The following is a 15974-nucleotide window of genomic DNA, read 5'->3' on the forward strand; positions in this document are numbered from 1 at the left end:
AATTTTTCCCATCACATGATAATGTATTTTTATCATTAGGAGAAAAATTTTCACTGGAGGCATTACCACTTATTTTCCTGTCACTCCCCTGTATTGGTAGATTGTTCAAATTATCTTCTCTTGGAGGTAAATTGGATGAGTTTTGTTCGCTGATTTTTTGCGGTAGTTTCCTTCTTGGAAGAACAGCTCCAGAAACATCAAATATACCCATGGTACTAACCTTTAAGCACCTCGTTCCAGGCATCCACAGCCCACAAACCATGTGTACCCATTGAGGTATAGTTGGGTCATGCACGGCAGCAGTGATAGTATTCTTTAACTTGAATTCACTATTCAAATATTTTCTAACCTTCCCTATCGGACCAGAGTCTTTTTCTGTATCATCTTCAAGACAGCTTCTAAAGCACATTTTGTTGCACTCCTCTTTTCCAAGACAACAGACTAGCAAGGCGGAGTCTAACATCGGCTCCAATGGGGATGGCAGCTGTCGCATTTTGGAGGTTCCAAGAATCGCAGAACTTTGGGAGAGCAGACAGTGCCTCCATCCATTGGGCAATGGAGTCATTATTTGACAAAATACTAATGATTGAATTTCGAAACTGAAACTGAACTCAAACTGGTTCGATCTGAAAATTGAAATAACTGAAAAACTGGCTTAACAAACTTCAAACTAAAGCTGCAATGAAACTGGAACAAGATGTTGCCCTTTTGCTGCTTATTTATTTACAAAATCTACCCTATTTTGTTGTAAAAACAATAGATCAGGTAATACTGAAATGCCAGATCAACCATTCAAGTAAACCTGAGAATGACGCCGCTCGAGAATGCTTCCACCAGGACACAGATGTAATTTCTGGCAGCCTTTCATGCGTGTAATGAGCCTGGTCACGTATAAGACAGCTTGATTTGTCAGTCAAACTGAAAAACACTTCCATGTAAATCGCAATAGGATCGTGAAAGCCAAACTCTGTTGGCTGCCCCAACTCCGCAATACATATTTCCAGCGGCACGCTGTCAATGCAAACATCTGTAGGCAATTCTATTATTTCTTGTTTCGAAGGAGGAAGGATTTCCAAGAACTTTTTAGGGTCTTGGAAATCATATGATTGGATCTGCTCATCTAAACATTGAATCTCCTTCTCAACTCTTTCAACAACTAACTCACAAAATCTAGTTTTAGTTTCAAAAGGGAACTTTGGAGATTTCAACCAATGAAGCAAGGCACTGAAAAATTCTTCATTAATTTCAGAATCTGCTAACTGATTTCTAACCTCTTTTACAGCTTCACAAAGTGCAAGGTTTACCACATACCCTACCATTGCATGAATGGATCAGCAAGCACTGAAATGTCTAGATCGAGTTTGGAGTCGCCAGGTGAATGCTTCAGCCTGCATATGTGTTTGATTGCTGTCCACCATCAGCATCAAATCTGCAACTTGATTTCATGTACTGGAGCAAGACAATCTACAAGTTGAATGTCACGTCAACAGCAAACCATCGTTCCCCAGTATGGTCGCCACTATGTTAGCACTCAAAATTTGCCTCAGGCTAAAGAAGGCAAAATTCAAGGCAACATCAAACCAAGCTCAGCCTTGTAGCTAGCCCTACGAGGACAGGAGAGGGCTCTCTCCGGGTCTATCTCGGCAGAAAAGTCTTCAAAGGGGCTGAGATGACCGATAAAGAATGTTGATTTTAGGCTAGTAAATTGATAGAAAGGGATTTTTTTTTTTTTATAAATGATTGGTTTTCTGGGCTGCATGGGCAAAAAACAGCTTGAAACAGAGAAATATAATCAAAAACACAGATTATCTCCTGAGGCAAGGTAGGCAAGAAATTTTAACATCAAATTGAGATTAAATGGAATGGCAAGACTGCTGAGGAGTTGACAAGGGCATAGAAGATGAATCCTTGTCAAACAGAAGAAAACATTAAATATGAACAAACTTAAAGGCAGAGCATACAAATTATGAATTCTACCTTAACACTTCATTTGTTCAATTGGAAACGATCATGAAATGAAATGAACACATAACAGGCTACATATGAAACAAAGGATGACACAAATGTTAAATTTCATACCACAGGAATCTCAGGGGTCAGAGCTGCATTTTTTATTAAAATCTCTGTCAAAACTGTACAATAGAAGCTCTCTGTTCTCCACCAGCTCTCAGAATTCTCTCTCCCCACTTCTCTCACTCTTTACAAATGTTTTTTAATACCATAAACAGCTCAGAAGAAAACCGATCCATGAAAAGATGGAACTGTTTCAACTGGCACTATGAAAAATAGTAAAAAGCCACTCATCGGTTCCTAAAGATCAGCGCATACATATCTGTGACCAATACAAAGGCGGAAGCTGTAGTGTGAACCCTCCAAAACATAACTGAAGACTAGGATAGGCAATCTGTCCCTATTTTTCTGCTCAGGATCGATGTCTTCGTTCTAATTTTGTCTTCGACCTGGACTGCCACGTTATACTTTCCATTTCCTTTTGCTATTAGACCAAAATGGCATGTGGAATGTGGAGGTCGCCTTTTTGACAAGCGCATTGCAAAATCAAGTCACGTTACTATTTGAAACAAAACCATTTTTACATACAGTAAATAGACCAAGAACCTTTCCCCTACAGGTCGATGAAAAACCATTTTTTCTAAAAATAGAGCATCGTTTCCCTTGAATTCCTCTGATGGCCAATTAAGAGATAAATGTTGGAGCACAGATCCCTTTGAATCATTAACTGAAGTCTTGAAACAGGAATCGAATCCTATGTCTTTTGCTGTGATGTATATCTTCGTTCCATTTTAAAGTATTTTGGCTCCGTTTGAATAGTGCTCTTGGGCCATATTCATGAGCCAGCTGTTGCTACCCAAATCATCTTCTTCGCGAGCATACTTTGCATAGTCATTTCTCAGAGTCTACATCAGGATCATTGAGACTAAACCCGTGAGTAAAATAACCATCAATGGATCTGATGTTCAAAGAAAGGATATTCTAAGTAGATATCAGAACACCTGGCAAAGGTTATGTTGGTCTCGACCCAATGGACTGAATCCCAGCAGTAAGCGGCTTTGGATACTCCTGAGTGAGGTTGACATGAATTATTTGGTCATTATTGATTTTCATAATAATATTCTTGAACTGTGATGCCAATAGCACCATACATATATTGTAATGGTGATGTCAACGAAAAGAATGCCAATGCTGCTATTCATAGAACTGAACTGAGAAACATATCTAATTGAACCATATATACAATACTGCTATCATACATCTGTGATGCTCTGCAATTGATCATGCCATACATACAGTTTATATGATAGAGCCGAGACTCATCTAGTGCCAGATAGTACCGCTGACCATAGACATTATTCTATATGTATATATGAATATAGCCGCTAGCATAGATCTGTAGAAACAATACACCCATCGCAGAACAGCGTTGAGACCTCCATACATATCACTGTGACCATAACGCAGAGACAACATATTGTGTATCAAATTGCAGAGAGTATACGCCCAATCGAGAGACTGCCCATCAAGACCATATGAATACCAGAGTTGAGACTCTGAGCCAATATACTGTGGCTGTGATCATACCATTGAGATGCCAAGTGCCAAACATAACTGTGATACCACTGAGATGCCAAGAGACAATGGAAAGCGAGAGCCATGAGAGTACCATAGATGCCATGATATAGTAAAATGTGAGAGCCATAGATGATGTTTCACTGAGCTAAATGCGAAGCACTGAGACCCATATGTACTTAAGTTCTCTGTGTTTTGACTTGTTGATTCAGGCTGCAACTGGGGCTCATTATCTATAGCCTGTTGTTTGATATGAGACAGTGAGTTGCTGAAATGCACTTCCGGACTATTAATGGTGTCTTCTTTTTCATTTATCTCTTCATGCATAGGTGACTTAGAAGAACTACTGATGCTCAATGATATTTGGCCAGCATATTCTGCTTGTTTGAAGTTTTGTGATGTCTCAGATGCTTCCTGAGAAAGGGATATTGAAGGGCTGCAAGTCTCCGGTGCTTCTTGTTGAATGGACGCATTACATGGATCATAACTATCAAATGCAGTGGAATGAGATTGCTTTTACGCTTTCTCAATAACGTAACTGCTCCTGAAATATTGGATGGCGGAGACACAGATAATAAAGGAAATTGAGATTGTGTTGCCTTCTGTTGAAATTGATCTGGTTTTATATTGGCACCTGCACAACCTTTTCCCTTAATTGCATTTGTAGAGGGATGATCATCAGATATTACCATATGTGTTTCAGCATGTTCGAGTTGAAGACTATGTGAAACATCTGAAGGCATAACATCAGAAGTTGGTTGTCTGCTATCACCCTTTTCTGATTGTAGAACGTGATTACCCAACTTAATGTCATGCTTAGATTCTTCAACCATTAATACCTTGGGAAGCACTCCTTTGCTTGTTTGCAAGAGCTCCTCTTTCGAAACATCAAATTTGATCGCTGACTTCATCATTTGAGTTACCGATTCCATAACATGATCTAAATAGCTAGTGGAAATATCCATAGTAAGCTCTTCTTCCTCCAAATTTTTCCCATCACATGATAATGTATTTTTATCATTAGGAGAAAAATTTGCACTGGAGGCATTACCACTTATTTTCCTGTCACTCCCCTGTATTGGTAGATTGTTCAAATTATCTTCTCTTGGAGGTAAATTGGATGAGTTTTGTTCGCTGATTTTTTGCGGTAGTTTCCTTCTTGGAAGAACAGCTCCAGAAACATCAAATATACCCATGGTACTAACCTTTAAGCACCTCGTTCCAGGCATCCACAGCCCACAAACCATGTGTACCCATTGAGGTATAGTTGGGTCATGCACGGCAGCAGTGATAGTATTCTTTAACTTGAATTCACTATTCAAATATTTTCTAACCTTCCCTAACGGACCAGAGTCTTTTTCTGTATCATCTTCAAGACAGCTTCTAAAGCACATTTTGTTGCACTCCTCTTTTCCAAGACAACAGACTAGCAAGACGGAGTCTAACAGGTTTCTTGCCCAAGGAATTTATTTTACAGGTCAAGAACTTGAGTGCTTCTAGGGTTTTTCCTAGGTATAGGAGTCATTCTCATATATGAAAGACCCTATCGGCACATTGTAAATTGTAAAAGAAAAATTATTTTGTCTTGAAAATTTCAAAAATACCTCCAAGATCAAGTCGGCCTAATGACCTATCAAGTCAGCCTACATGAAGAGCCACGTCCACCCTTGAAGGAAGCCTATATGTAAGAATAACTCATCCTCCATTTGGATCATTCATTCACTCATCTCTCATGCGAAGAAGGAAGCAGCAGAAGGCAGAAAAGGGAAATACAAAGAAGAGAAGGAAAAGGAAAGTTTGGGTATCTATACATTCTTCTGGCAGTACAAAATCTGGGTAGCATTTTCTTCTGGGAAACATAATATTCTGGGGCAGTGCGAAATATGGGCAGGAGAATCTTCTGGGGCAATGTGAAATCTAGGCAGTAGAATCTTCTGGGGCAGTGCAAAGTCTGAACAGCAGATTCTTCTGGAAGTGCGAAGTTAGGGTTTCTTCACTTGGGAAATCTAAGGTTCGATTTTGGAAGAAAAAAGAGCAAGAAGTCAAGCAAAGGTCTCTTAGGGTTTCTTACTAACCCTAGGACTCAAAGAAAGGCAAGATAAGTCAAGGGAAGCATAGAAAATTTTAGGGGCGAATGTTCGCCCTTTGGCGAAATTAAGGGGTTTTAAATTTTTAGTGGGCAAATATATAGTACATTTTTACAAATCACCTCAAATAGCCCACCTTATTTTAAGGGAGAGGGTAAAAAAGGTAAAGTTAGCCCTTGAAATTAGGAGTTACAACCTTCCATTCGCCCATTTTCAAGAATAGGTTTTATTTAAGTGAATCCTATGGGCCAAAGGCCCAAATACCATATTTATAAAAGAGGTATGGTAAATTAATAAAATTATAAATAAATGAGAGGTATGGTAAACAAATAAAACATTTTTCATATTTACTCCATAAGTCACCTTATATACATGCAAGGGTGTAAACAAATAAAAATATAAGTAAAGTGGAGGTATGGTAAATAAATAAAACATATTTGTATACTTACTCAAAAGGTATGGTAAATAAATAAAAATATAAATAAACTAGACGCATGGTAAATAAATAAAACCTCTTTTTATATTTAGTCCATAACCCTTGTTTTATTTATGAAGGCTCAAGAAAGAGGTTTTATTTAAGTGAATTCTATGGGCCAAATACCATATTTGTAAAAGAGGTATGGTAAATTAATAAAAATATAAATAAACGAGAGGTATGGTAAACAAATCAAACATTTTTGTATATTTACTCCATAAGTCACCTTATATTTACGAACACTAAAAAATGCGTTATATTTAGGTGAAACCTATAGGCAAAATACTATGGGACAAATACCATGGACTAGATTGTTATTAATACCATGCAAAAAAACATTATTAACCCTAATATTAGTATTAATAAAAATAAAAATGGCACATGGTATTGACCCATGGTATTCACCAAAATGGCATATGGTATTGACCCATGGTATTCACCTGGAATGTAGCCTATTTAAATGGGGGAATTAAACCAGCATAGATCCATCTTTACTCTAGATCTACTAACCCCTGAGAGGTATCGAATATCGTGATATGCAAACTAGCATAGAGTGAAAAAATATTTGATCCGATCAAGAGTAAAAATGGATGTTGTAATTTAATGTATGTTAAACATTTTAGCTTGGTTAAAATAAAAATCAACTATTAATTTTATTAATTTTTATAAATTACTAATAATAATTTTTAAGCTCCAGGTTTATGATAACCCATGGTAATACCATGGTATTCATGTGAGCATAGACTATTTAAAAGGGAAATTCTATCATCTTAGATCCATCTTAATTCTGGGTCTACCAAGTGCTCAGAGGGATAAATAGATTTCATCCCCCTAAGAGTGGTAGATGTGGAGTTAAGATGGATATAGGTTGGTTTCTATGATAATAAAGATATTAAATAGACTTAGGAAATTATATTGTAAAAACATCTTAAGGTGAATGGTTAAAGCATAGACATTGGACAAGTATATTTGTATACTTCTGTTTTAAACTGAAACAAATCCAGGGCTAAAAGGAATGGATTGATTGCACTAGTCATCCTTCGATAACTTTCCAACATATGTTGGAGTAAACAGATTCTAATTTGGGTAATTTTTCTAATTGCAAATAGGAACATACTTGTGTATTGGCAGGGTGGTTACGTGGTCCCTAGAAGTGATGAATTTGAATTTTTCTTGGTTTTATATATAGTATTAGGTTTTTTCTCATGCTTTCTGTGAATGGCATGGGTGAATTTTATCCTACACCCACTAGGTTATCGATATGTAATTTCGGTAATTTTGATTTCAAAAGATATTTTAAAGAAATGCAATGATTTCATTTGTGTATTCAATAAACACAAGATTTTATAATTGAGTAAAATATTCGCCATGCCTGGTGAGAGATTCGCCAAAAAATTATATATACATATCATATTATTGATAAAATCGCCTTCAATTTTTCCTATATACCATGGAGATTCGCCCATTTATTATACATGTAAATTTAGGGGGGTTCTTAAAATTTTCCTTGAAGGGAAGAGAAGTTATAGGGTGATCGAAGTCTCCTAGAGAAGAAGTAGTAGATGCAGGGCAACAAAATTTCGGATGTACTAGGGGGTCGAAGACATTGCAGTTGGAGGTCGAGGAAGACTTGATCTTGGAGGGTATTAAGATCTGAAATATAAGAAGATATTTTTGGGCTTTCCCCTCAAGAGGAGGGGTTTTGGCCCTGGCTTACAACTTATATACTATGTCATTGTTCTTACTATTTTCGTAGTTGTTTGATGTATTGCACATTGGAATATTAAAAATAAAAGGTAATAAGTAAATCGGTAACACAAAAAGTTATCAAGCTAAGAGAATTAACATATACATAGTGCTATTTAATTCTCAACAAAGGGGAATCATAATTCCCCTCTATAAAACTGGCCAAATGAAAACATTCATTCCCAATGCAAGTAGACATGTTCTTATTTTTACCACTATTCAGAATCCTTATATTCCTTAATATCTTCGTCATTGAAGATGGGGTTGGGGGGTATCTTTAGACCCATGAGGAAGTATTGTTTTTTACATTGAATTATGCTTTATATCCTTTGTGGTTTTAAGTAAAATATTAATGTTATAAACTGCTATACAAACTATTTCAAACTTTTTATCCATTAGAAACAATTTATGAAGAGTTTCTCGTTATTGATAATCCATTTCCTCTATAGTATATGCTATGAAAAATTTTTTCAACCAAAAAGCTTTGTGAGATTGAAAATTTTGGCAACCTTGGATTAATTGAACCAATGTTCAAAATCAAGTCCCCGAATTCTACTTCAACATGTTGACTGGAGAAATTACTCATTTTATACCTAACCAAGTTTTCAATATGGGAAATGCCTTCCTTGATAGCAATATAGAAATAATAATAACCTTGGATTGAGGGAACCCAATGTTCAAAATCGAGTCCCCCATTTCTACTTCAACATATTGACTGGAGAAATGACTCATTTTATACCTAACTGAGTTTTCAGTATGGGAAATGTCTTCCTTGATAGCAGTATAAAAACAATAGTGTTAATTATATGTCACATTCATGGCATCACAAGAATAGATGATGCAATGAGGGATATTCTAGTGTAGGGGATCGTTGGGCGCTTTTTTGGTCCCCTGTTTGAGCTTGCATTTGTTGGGATCATAGTTCATTGCTAGAGTTCAACATTTCAATTTGAGGACATTAGATAAGAGCTACAGAGGGGAGGTGATAATGAGGGACAAACATAATGGTTGGGGGATGGTGTGGAGCCAAGATGATAGCTACCCACTTAGAGAGAAAAAATTGAAAGAGGCCTCCTAGATTGACACATGAATTTCCCTAATTGTAGTTTGGATTTTCCTACCCAAGTTTCATGTTGAGCCAAACTAGATGACAAGACAATGAAAAGGAATAAACCAACAATAAATTTAAATTAAACTAGATGAAACAAACTTGGAATCAATACCAAAGAATTCATGAAGCCCGCCATTCTTCATTCCTCTATGCATAATCTTTTCCCTGATGAATGAACCATTTAAACATATGCCACTTTTTGAGGCATGATGATTCTTGTGATGGGATTAATGGTCAAATTGTCCCATCTAAGAATCAAATGGAAGGCAAATGCAACAAAATCTCCCATTCTAAATACCATCTGAAACCCTATTTATTGCATGATGCAATCCACATGGACATGTCGTCTTGTTTAGTTAGGGGCTTGTGACACCTAATTTGATAAAGTTATGACTACTATAGCATGGGGGATATGTTGAAATGGTGTGAGTGTGTGTTTGCAAACATTTACATGGCTCAATTAACATAAATAAAAAAATACCTATATGATTTCGAATTCAATTTGTTGTATTGTAATTTTGTGTTTAATAATAAAATAACAAACAATGGTGACAAATGAGTTATCACAATGGTGACCATTCAATTGTCACAACAATGGCCCAGATAAACTTCGTTGCAGTGAACTCACTGGTCATCATTGCAACAACTCGCTTGTCACCATTGAGGCGACTCCTTGGAACAACATCTCGCAAATTTGTTAGCAGGAGCAAAAATAATGCAGATAATTTGTAAAAAAACATTAAATTTACCTTTACAAACGGTAACCCTCTCTGCAAAATGGTAACCCTGTCATCGATTGAGCCTACTCCGCCAAATTCGGAGATAATTTTCTCTTTCTCGCTCAATAGAGGAGAAATGCACTCGACGAATTTATGAAAAGAGTAGGAAAAAGCTCGACAGAATGAAACGGGGCTTTCCGAGCAAGAATCCATGCTTGGTTTCCTCTCTAAAAATGGAAGCTTCAATTTTAGATGGAAATTGTGGCAAGAATCCACGCGTGGTTTCCTCTCTGAAAATGGCAGATCCGATTGCAGATGGGGTTTACAGAAAAAATCCACGCATGGTTTCCTCTTTGAAAATGGAGAATGGCAGGCGAGTTCCTAAAAATGGAGATTGGTATCTCTGAATGAAAATGGTATCTCTGAATGAAATGCGTCTTTTGTTGGGCACTCGGCAGAATTAATGAGGCTTTTGGAGAAAAGCTCGGCAACAAAATCTTTGGGAGGTGCTCTGTCCTCCCATGCACATTAGATTTTTCCAAATTGTCAACTATACGAAGGTATTCAAATTTCAAATTTACGCCTTCACCTGTAAACATCTCCCTTACTTTGTAAACATTAGGTGGGTGGCCATTGATGAACTCTGTGAGGCTTCACTTCAACGAGCTGGCGCCAAATGGGCTAGAAAATGCCCGTTGGCATTAAGGTAATGGGGATAGTGACCCAGACGGAGAAGGAGACAGAGAAGTTTGAAAGTTTTCGTTTGGAGACGGAAGGGATCCAAGGGACCTACATCACAGAGGAGGTTGCTAAAAGGGCCTCACTGGTGGCGAATGGGCATGAAACACGAAGGGTGTTTCATCAACCCGTTAACTTACTCCTGATTCTTAGAAAGACAATTGAGTCTAATGCTTTGAAGAGGAAATCGATTAAAATGGGTCAAATGAGACTTTTTAGGCTCCAAGTTTGATAGTGGTTTAAGTTATATTATCTCTATAAAGAGGGTAGGTTTTTATCTTAGTATTTATATTTTTTAATATTATTTCCTAATTTAATTAATAAAATAGGATTTAGTAATTTTACTTATTTAGTAATCGATCATATATTTTTAACTATTCATATTTTAGTTAATTTTCTGAAAGGAGATTAAATAAATCTGAGTTTTAGTGAGTTTTTAAAATATTGAAAGGTTTTCTAAAGAATTGTAAATTCCTCTAGTTGTTAAATACAACACTTAAAGTTACTACGGACTCAAAAAGTCAGCAAAGAATCGTAACTCCTCTCATCATCGAATACGATACTTCATAAAATTTACTGCTGCATGTAATTAACAATGTCGAGAGATTATAAGTGGATGCAAAATCAAAGTTGAAACTAAATTAATTTTTATTTATCTTTTTATAACTTTTTTTAAAATCACCATTGTATTTTTTTTATTAAAAAATATTTATCTTTTTATAACCTTTTTTAAAATCACCATTGTATTTTTTTTATTAAAAAATATTTAGATTTATTTTAATTACGGATTTAATATGAGTTAAAAGGGAACAAAAATGTTTAAGTGCAATTTTTTTTTAAAGTGTAATATTTGAAAAAAAAATTCAACATTCTCATCTCATGATAAATCTCAATAAATCTATAGTGATTAATTTTTCGTTGTTTATATTGTATTTTTGAATGTTATATAAAATATATGGTGCACATTAAAATGGTTTGTTTGTTATCAATATATTTTTAAGTAGAATCAATATTAGTTAACATAGATGTTCAAATTGTTTATTTAAATCTAGTTGAAATATTTTTCAAATATATAAGATTTAAACATCTTACACATTTTTTTACTTCTAATTTCTTTCACTCGTTTTAAAGTTGATATGAAATTATATTATCTCATATGGAAAACTTACCAAACAAGCATAGCATATTTATTTTTGTTTTTTAATAACTCACATTGTTTTTTTATTTACAGAATATTTTATTTTTATTTTAAAAACATGTGTCAACTCTACATTAAGCACAAACAAACTTACACATCTCCATCACATTAAATTATTCTAATAAACCTCTTTACTCAAAAAAAAATATAAATTTTATAAATAACTTGAATAAAAACATATTAATTATCAACTTCATACTGATTTTTTTTAACATAATTTCAAGCTAACACCAATGTGAGTTTCAAAAACTTGCCAGTATCGTTATATTATGTTAAATCTGGTAGCTTTATTATTAAAAATCCAATTTTAACAGTGCTACCTGGTAGCTTTATTATTAAAAATCCAATTTTAACAGTGATCCTGGTCTCAAGGGCAAGATTTTTGGCTTTTTGTATAAGACAATTGAAAATTACAACCAAACAAAACATAATCGTCCAGTCCTCATGATGTATTTCAAGTTTGGAAGAGGGTGTTCTTCCTTTTTTACATGTATTGGATCAGTTGGGGCCAATTTTGCAGGTTGCTTAATGATTCTTCTTACTTGTGTACTTGCTTGAGGTCTTGCAGGTTGTTTGTTGGTTCCTCTTACTTGTGTAATTGATTTTCGAGTTTACATGAATAGTTTTATTAATGTAAGAAGGTGATAATTTTGTTTTGGAAATATAAATTTTTGAAAAATCTAGTTGAAATTTTTGGAAATTCATGTTATAGTTATGAAAATATAAAATTTTAAGTATTGTGAGGTTTTTGAAGATGTTGAATCTATTTCTACTTTTAAAATGCAAATTGAAATGCTTTTCATTTAAAATTTTGCAAAATCAAAAACATCCGATAAAAAAATTACCATCCACTCAAAATTATAGCTTCATTAGATAACTCCATTTCATATATTTCATAAAAGACCCAAACAGATGTAGACATGTAGTTTTCAGTTGAATTTCTAGAGTTACCAATGACTCCAGTTTTATTTTATGATTTTCTTGTTTTTAGTGGCACTACCTGTACACGACATGTCTCTATAGCAAGCATAATTTCATTTCTCAGTATTTGAGGTTAATCTGAACCATAGTTATAAAAAAAACTAGACCAAAAACAGGGCAACCAAAACACCTAAAATATTCAAATTTTAAAGAAAAACACATATACTCATGTGCATCCATATGAATCCAAACTATTTATATACAAATAAGCAAAAGCTCTCATTTATATAACGTGTAAGGGTGCAGATAACCAAAATAGCACCAATGCAGTCCATCTCTAAACCGAAAATATATCAGCAAACAAGCTCCACATAGCCTCTAGCATCCAAAAAAATTATGCTACAACAATTGTGTACATATCATCAAAACCATTGCCCATATTGGGATCTTCGTTATCAATATCACCCTCTAAGCATTAAAATAAGATAGAAAAATCATAGCATGTCAAGTCAAGATTTTGTTTGAGTGATGGGTATTTTTTTAAGTAGGCTCGTGATAAAGGAGTTCAACAACCAATGCCACTAACATCAAGGTACATGGAGGGCTTGGTGCTCTTGATTAAATACTAGTTCCATACCCTCATACATCAAAAAATCTGATGTAGTGTTGGATTCAAGAAGACAAATTTGGGCTTGGTACTCTTAATTAAATACTAGTTCCACCCTCATACATAAAGTCTAATGTAGCCTTGGATTCAAGAAGACAAATTTAGGGCACCTGATTTGACATTTGAATATAGTTTTGTAGGATTTTTACGAGCATAATTTCACAATAAGACTTTCATACACTAAATTTATTAGAAATAAAAACATGAAAAAAATAATGATAAAAATCATACATGAAAATATGCATAAACCATGCACACCATGAGTTAGTCTGAAAAATCCCAATTGAATAAAAATCATCCAATAATAAATCTATTATTATCTTATATGTTAGACTTTTCAGCCTCAACATACAATGTGTTGTAATTTGCATTTATCACCTCCTTTTACATGTCACAATATTATATTATATATTAGTTTCAGTCTTATACCATGTGTAGGCATTTGCATTTATCACCCCTTTCTACATGCCACAATATATTGAATCGGATACCATTCGTTAGTAATAAAAGCAATACTAATGAAATGATGATACCAATAATACAGAGCAACAATACACATAAACCATGCACACCATGATTTACCCTCGAAAACCTTGATTAGGAAAAATTCAGCTAACAATACAGTTTAAAAGCAGTCATGCTTACCAACATCGTGGCCCAGCCAAGTGAGCCCTCAGTGAAACTAAAGCACATTGCAATGGTAATCCATTAGTCTTTTAAAGGCTTCATCAAATAGCATAGGCCACCAAAACCATGTGCACAAAACTACCATTATGAACCTAACAACTTTGACTTTTTTGACACATTATAATGGAAAATCCTCAAACTTTCACAAATCATGGGCCACCAAAACCATACATCCAAAACTACCACATTAAACTAACAACTTTAATTCTTTAACTAAATCAAATATTTTATTTTATTTTTGAATCAAAACACTACATTATAATTTTAACAAACCCCATTGCCAATCTGAGACTTGCCCTTTGCTTTTGCCTAGGACCTTGATCCACTCAAAACAGATGTTTCCTTTTTATATCCATCAAGAAAGAAACATTTGTCAATGTGCACATATCACCAAGATGTGTGCACTGCACTGCATATATGTGTTGAGGGTTATGCACTCTCTCTTTGCCACATAAACAGTGCATAGCTCCCAAGGATAGTGGGGTCATTAGGATCTTCCCGCAGAGCTGCATTGAACATTTTCTCTGCTTTCTCTTCATCTCCCATCAAAGTCCATACAAATGCAGCATACTCTGCCAACAATTGTGGATTGTGTGGCTCCATTTCTAAAGCTTGCTCATAGTATTTCTTTGCTAGATCCTTCTGCATCCACACTTTATATAAATACCGTGCAAAGTCCCCTTGAAAATGTCCCTGTGGATTCATTTCCATGCCCTTATAGAACTCGATTCTGGCGTTCAATGCTTCCATAGCATGTTCATAAGGCAGCCAACCATCAGGCAACATTGCAGCAGAGGACACACTGTCCCTAAAAAGAGGCCTGCAACCAAGCCCTGTGCATTCAACTCTGCCTATGGGTGCAATAGCTTCAAACCCAATCAGCCCTGAAATTCTATCATAGGTGTCATTGAAATGAATGGCGTGCTTACTGTCATTCACATCCTCCTCTTTTTTATCATCATTGTTCAAACTACTAATTGCTAGTCTTGGTCGGCACTGGGCTTTCTTCTGCACAGCAAATCCTGATAATTTCTTGTGGGTATTCCTGCTTTCTGTACATGATTGAAATGGGAGACTCCTAAAAACCTTGCCTGGCAAAATCTTAGTCCCTGCCATCTATAACACAACAGACAATGTCCAGAAAATAAAAAAAAAGAGTCCAAAAATGATTAAGCCCATAATTAAAACCTGTCAAAGTAAAGTGTTGGTGTATATTAGATTGTTAACTTAAATTGAAATGGAAATTGCTCTTACTGGTACCTTTTAGGACCAACTCTACTGCATTCATCTAAGATCAACCAGTAAGACTGACCTTAGGACCTTTCAATCTAGACCAAGCTAGCCAGATTGACCTTATGACCTTCCAGTGGAGACCAGCCTGGTCAGACTGACCTTACCCGCTTTTCAATCAAGACAAACCCAGAAAGACCAATCTCAATCTCTGCCTGAGCTTAGTTTCAGCATCTTCTAAGTAGGGCCATTCAGCCATTTGAACTGCTTGCCTTGTGCCAACAAGAAATTCACAACTTCGGCCATTGGACGAACCCGTTCTTGGAACTGCCCACTGTATCAAATTAGATCATTTCAAGCAAACAGACCACCCATCCCGACATCGAAATTGACAGAACATGGCCAAAGAAGCACCCAACAACATGTCTGAGTAATACATATGAAGGACCAAATTGATCAAAACAGGTGATTCTTATCTTCAACTTTAGAAAAAACACATGGAATATGCCTCTTCGAATATATTTTTGGGTGAATTCAGTATACAGCAAGACCAGATTTCTTTCTTCTGCAAATCATCAGAAGGGATGAGGAACTCTCAAGTGTTCTCAGCAGAAAGGACATCAAATTGTTCCGGAAAAATGGAGGAACCTTTTTCCATGTTTGATCTTTCTTGGGATTCTTTGCTTGTGTTCATATCTTACTGTTTTGTTTTGAGTTTTTCGCAGAAATTTGGTAAAATCTTTTTTGGTTATATTTTTATTTTTATTATTGTTATAAATTTATAACCCAGATAAAATATTTAATAAAACT

The 15974-nt window shown here is 35.3% G+C and overlaps 1 protein-coding gene across 1 annotated transcript; it reads right to left on the reverse strand.

The window, feature by feature from the left end:
- Positions 1-14202: 14202 nt before the first annotated feature.
- LOC149214458 (uncharacterized) lies at positions 14203-15676 on the reverse strand. The gene is made up of 2 exons (XM_089390909.1): positions 15247-15676; positions 14203-15050 (listed from the first exon to the last, which is right to left on the reverse strand). Exon 2 carries the CDS (start codon positions 15048-15050, stop codon positions 14364-14366), a length of 687 nt encoding a protein of 228 aa, XP_089247035.1. The 5' UTR covers positions 15247-15676; the 3' UTR covers positions 14203-14363.
- Positions 15677-15974: the final 298 nt, after the last annotated feature.

This window comes from Pinus tabuliformis, chromosome 1_1 (genome assembly GCF_031772625.1).
Source record: "Pinus tabuliformis cultivar Carrire ecotype Pingquan chromosome 1_1, CPIR1, whole genome shotgun sequence".
Taxonomy (NCBI): Eukaryota; Viridiplantae; Streptophyta; class Pinopsida; order Pinales; family Pinaceae; genus Pinus; species Pinus tabuliformis.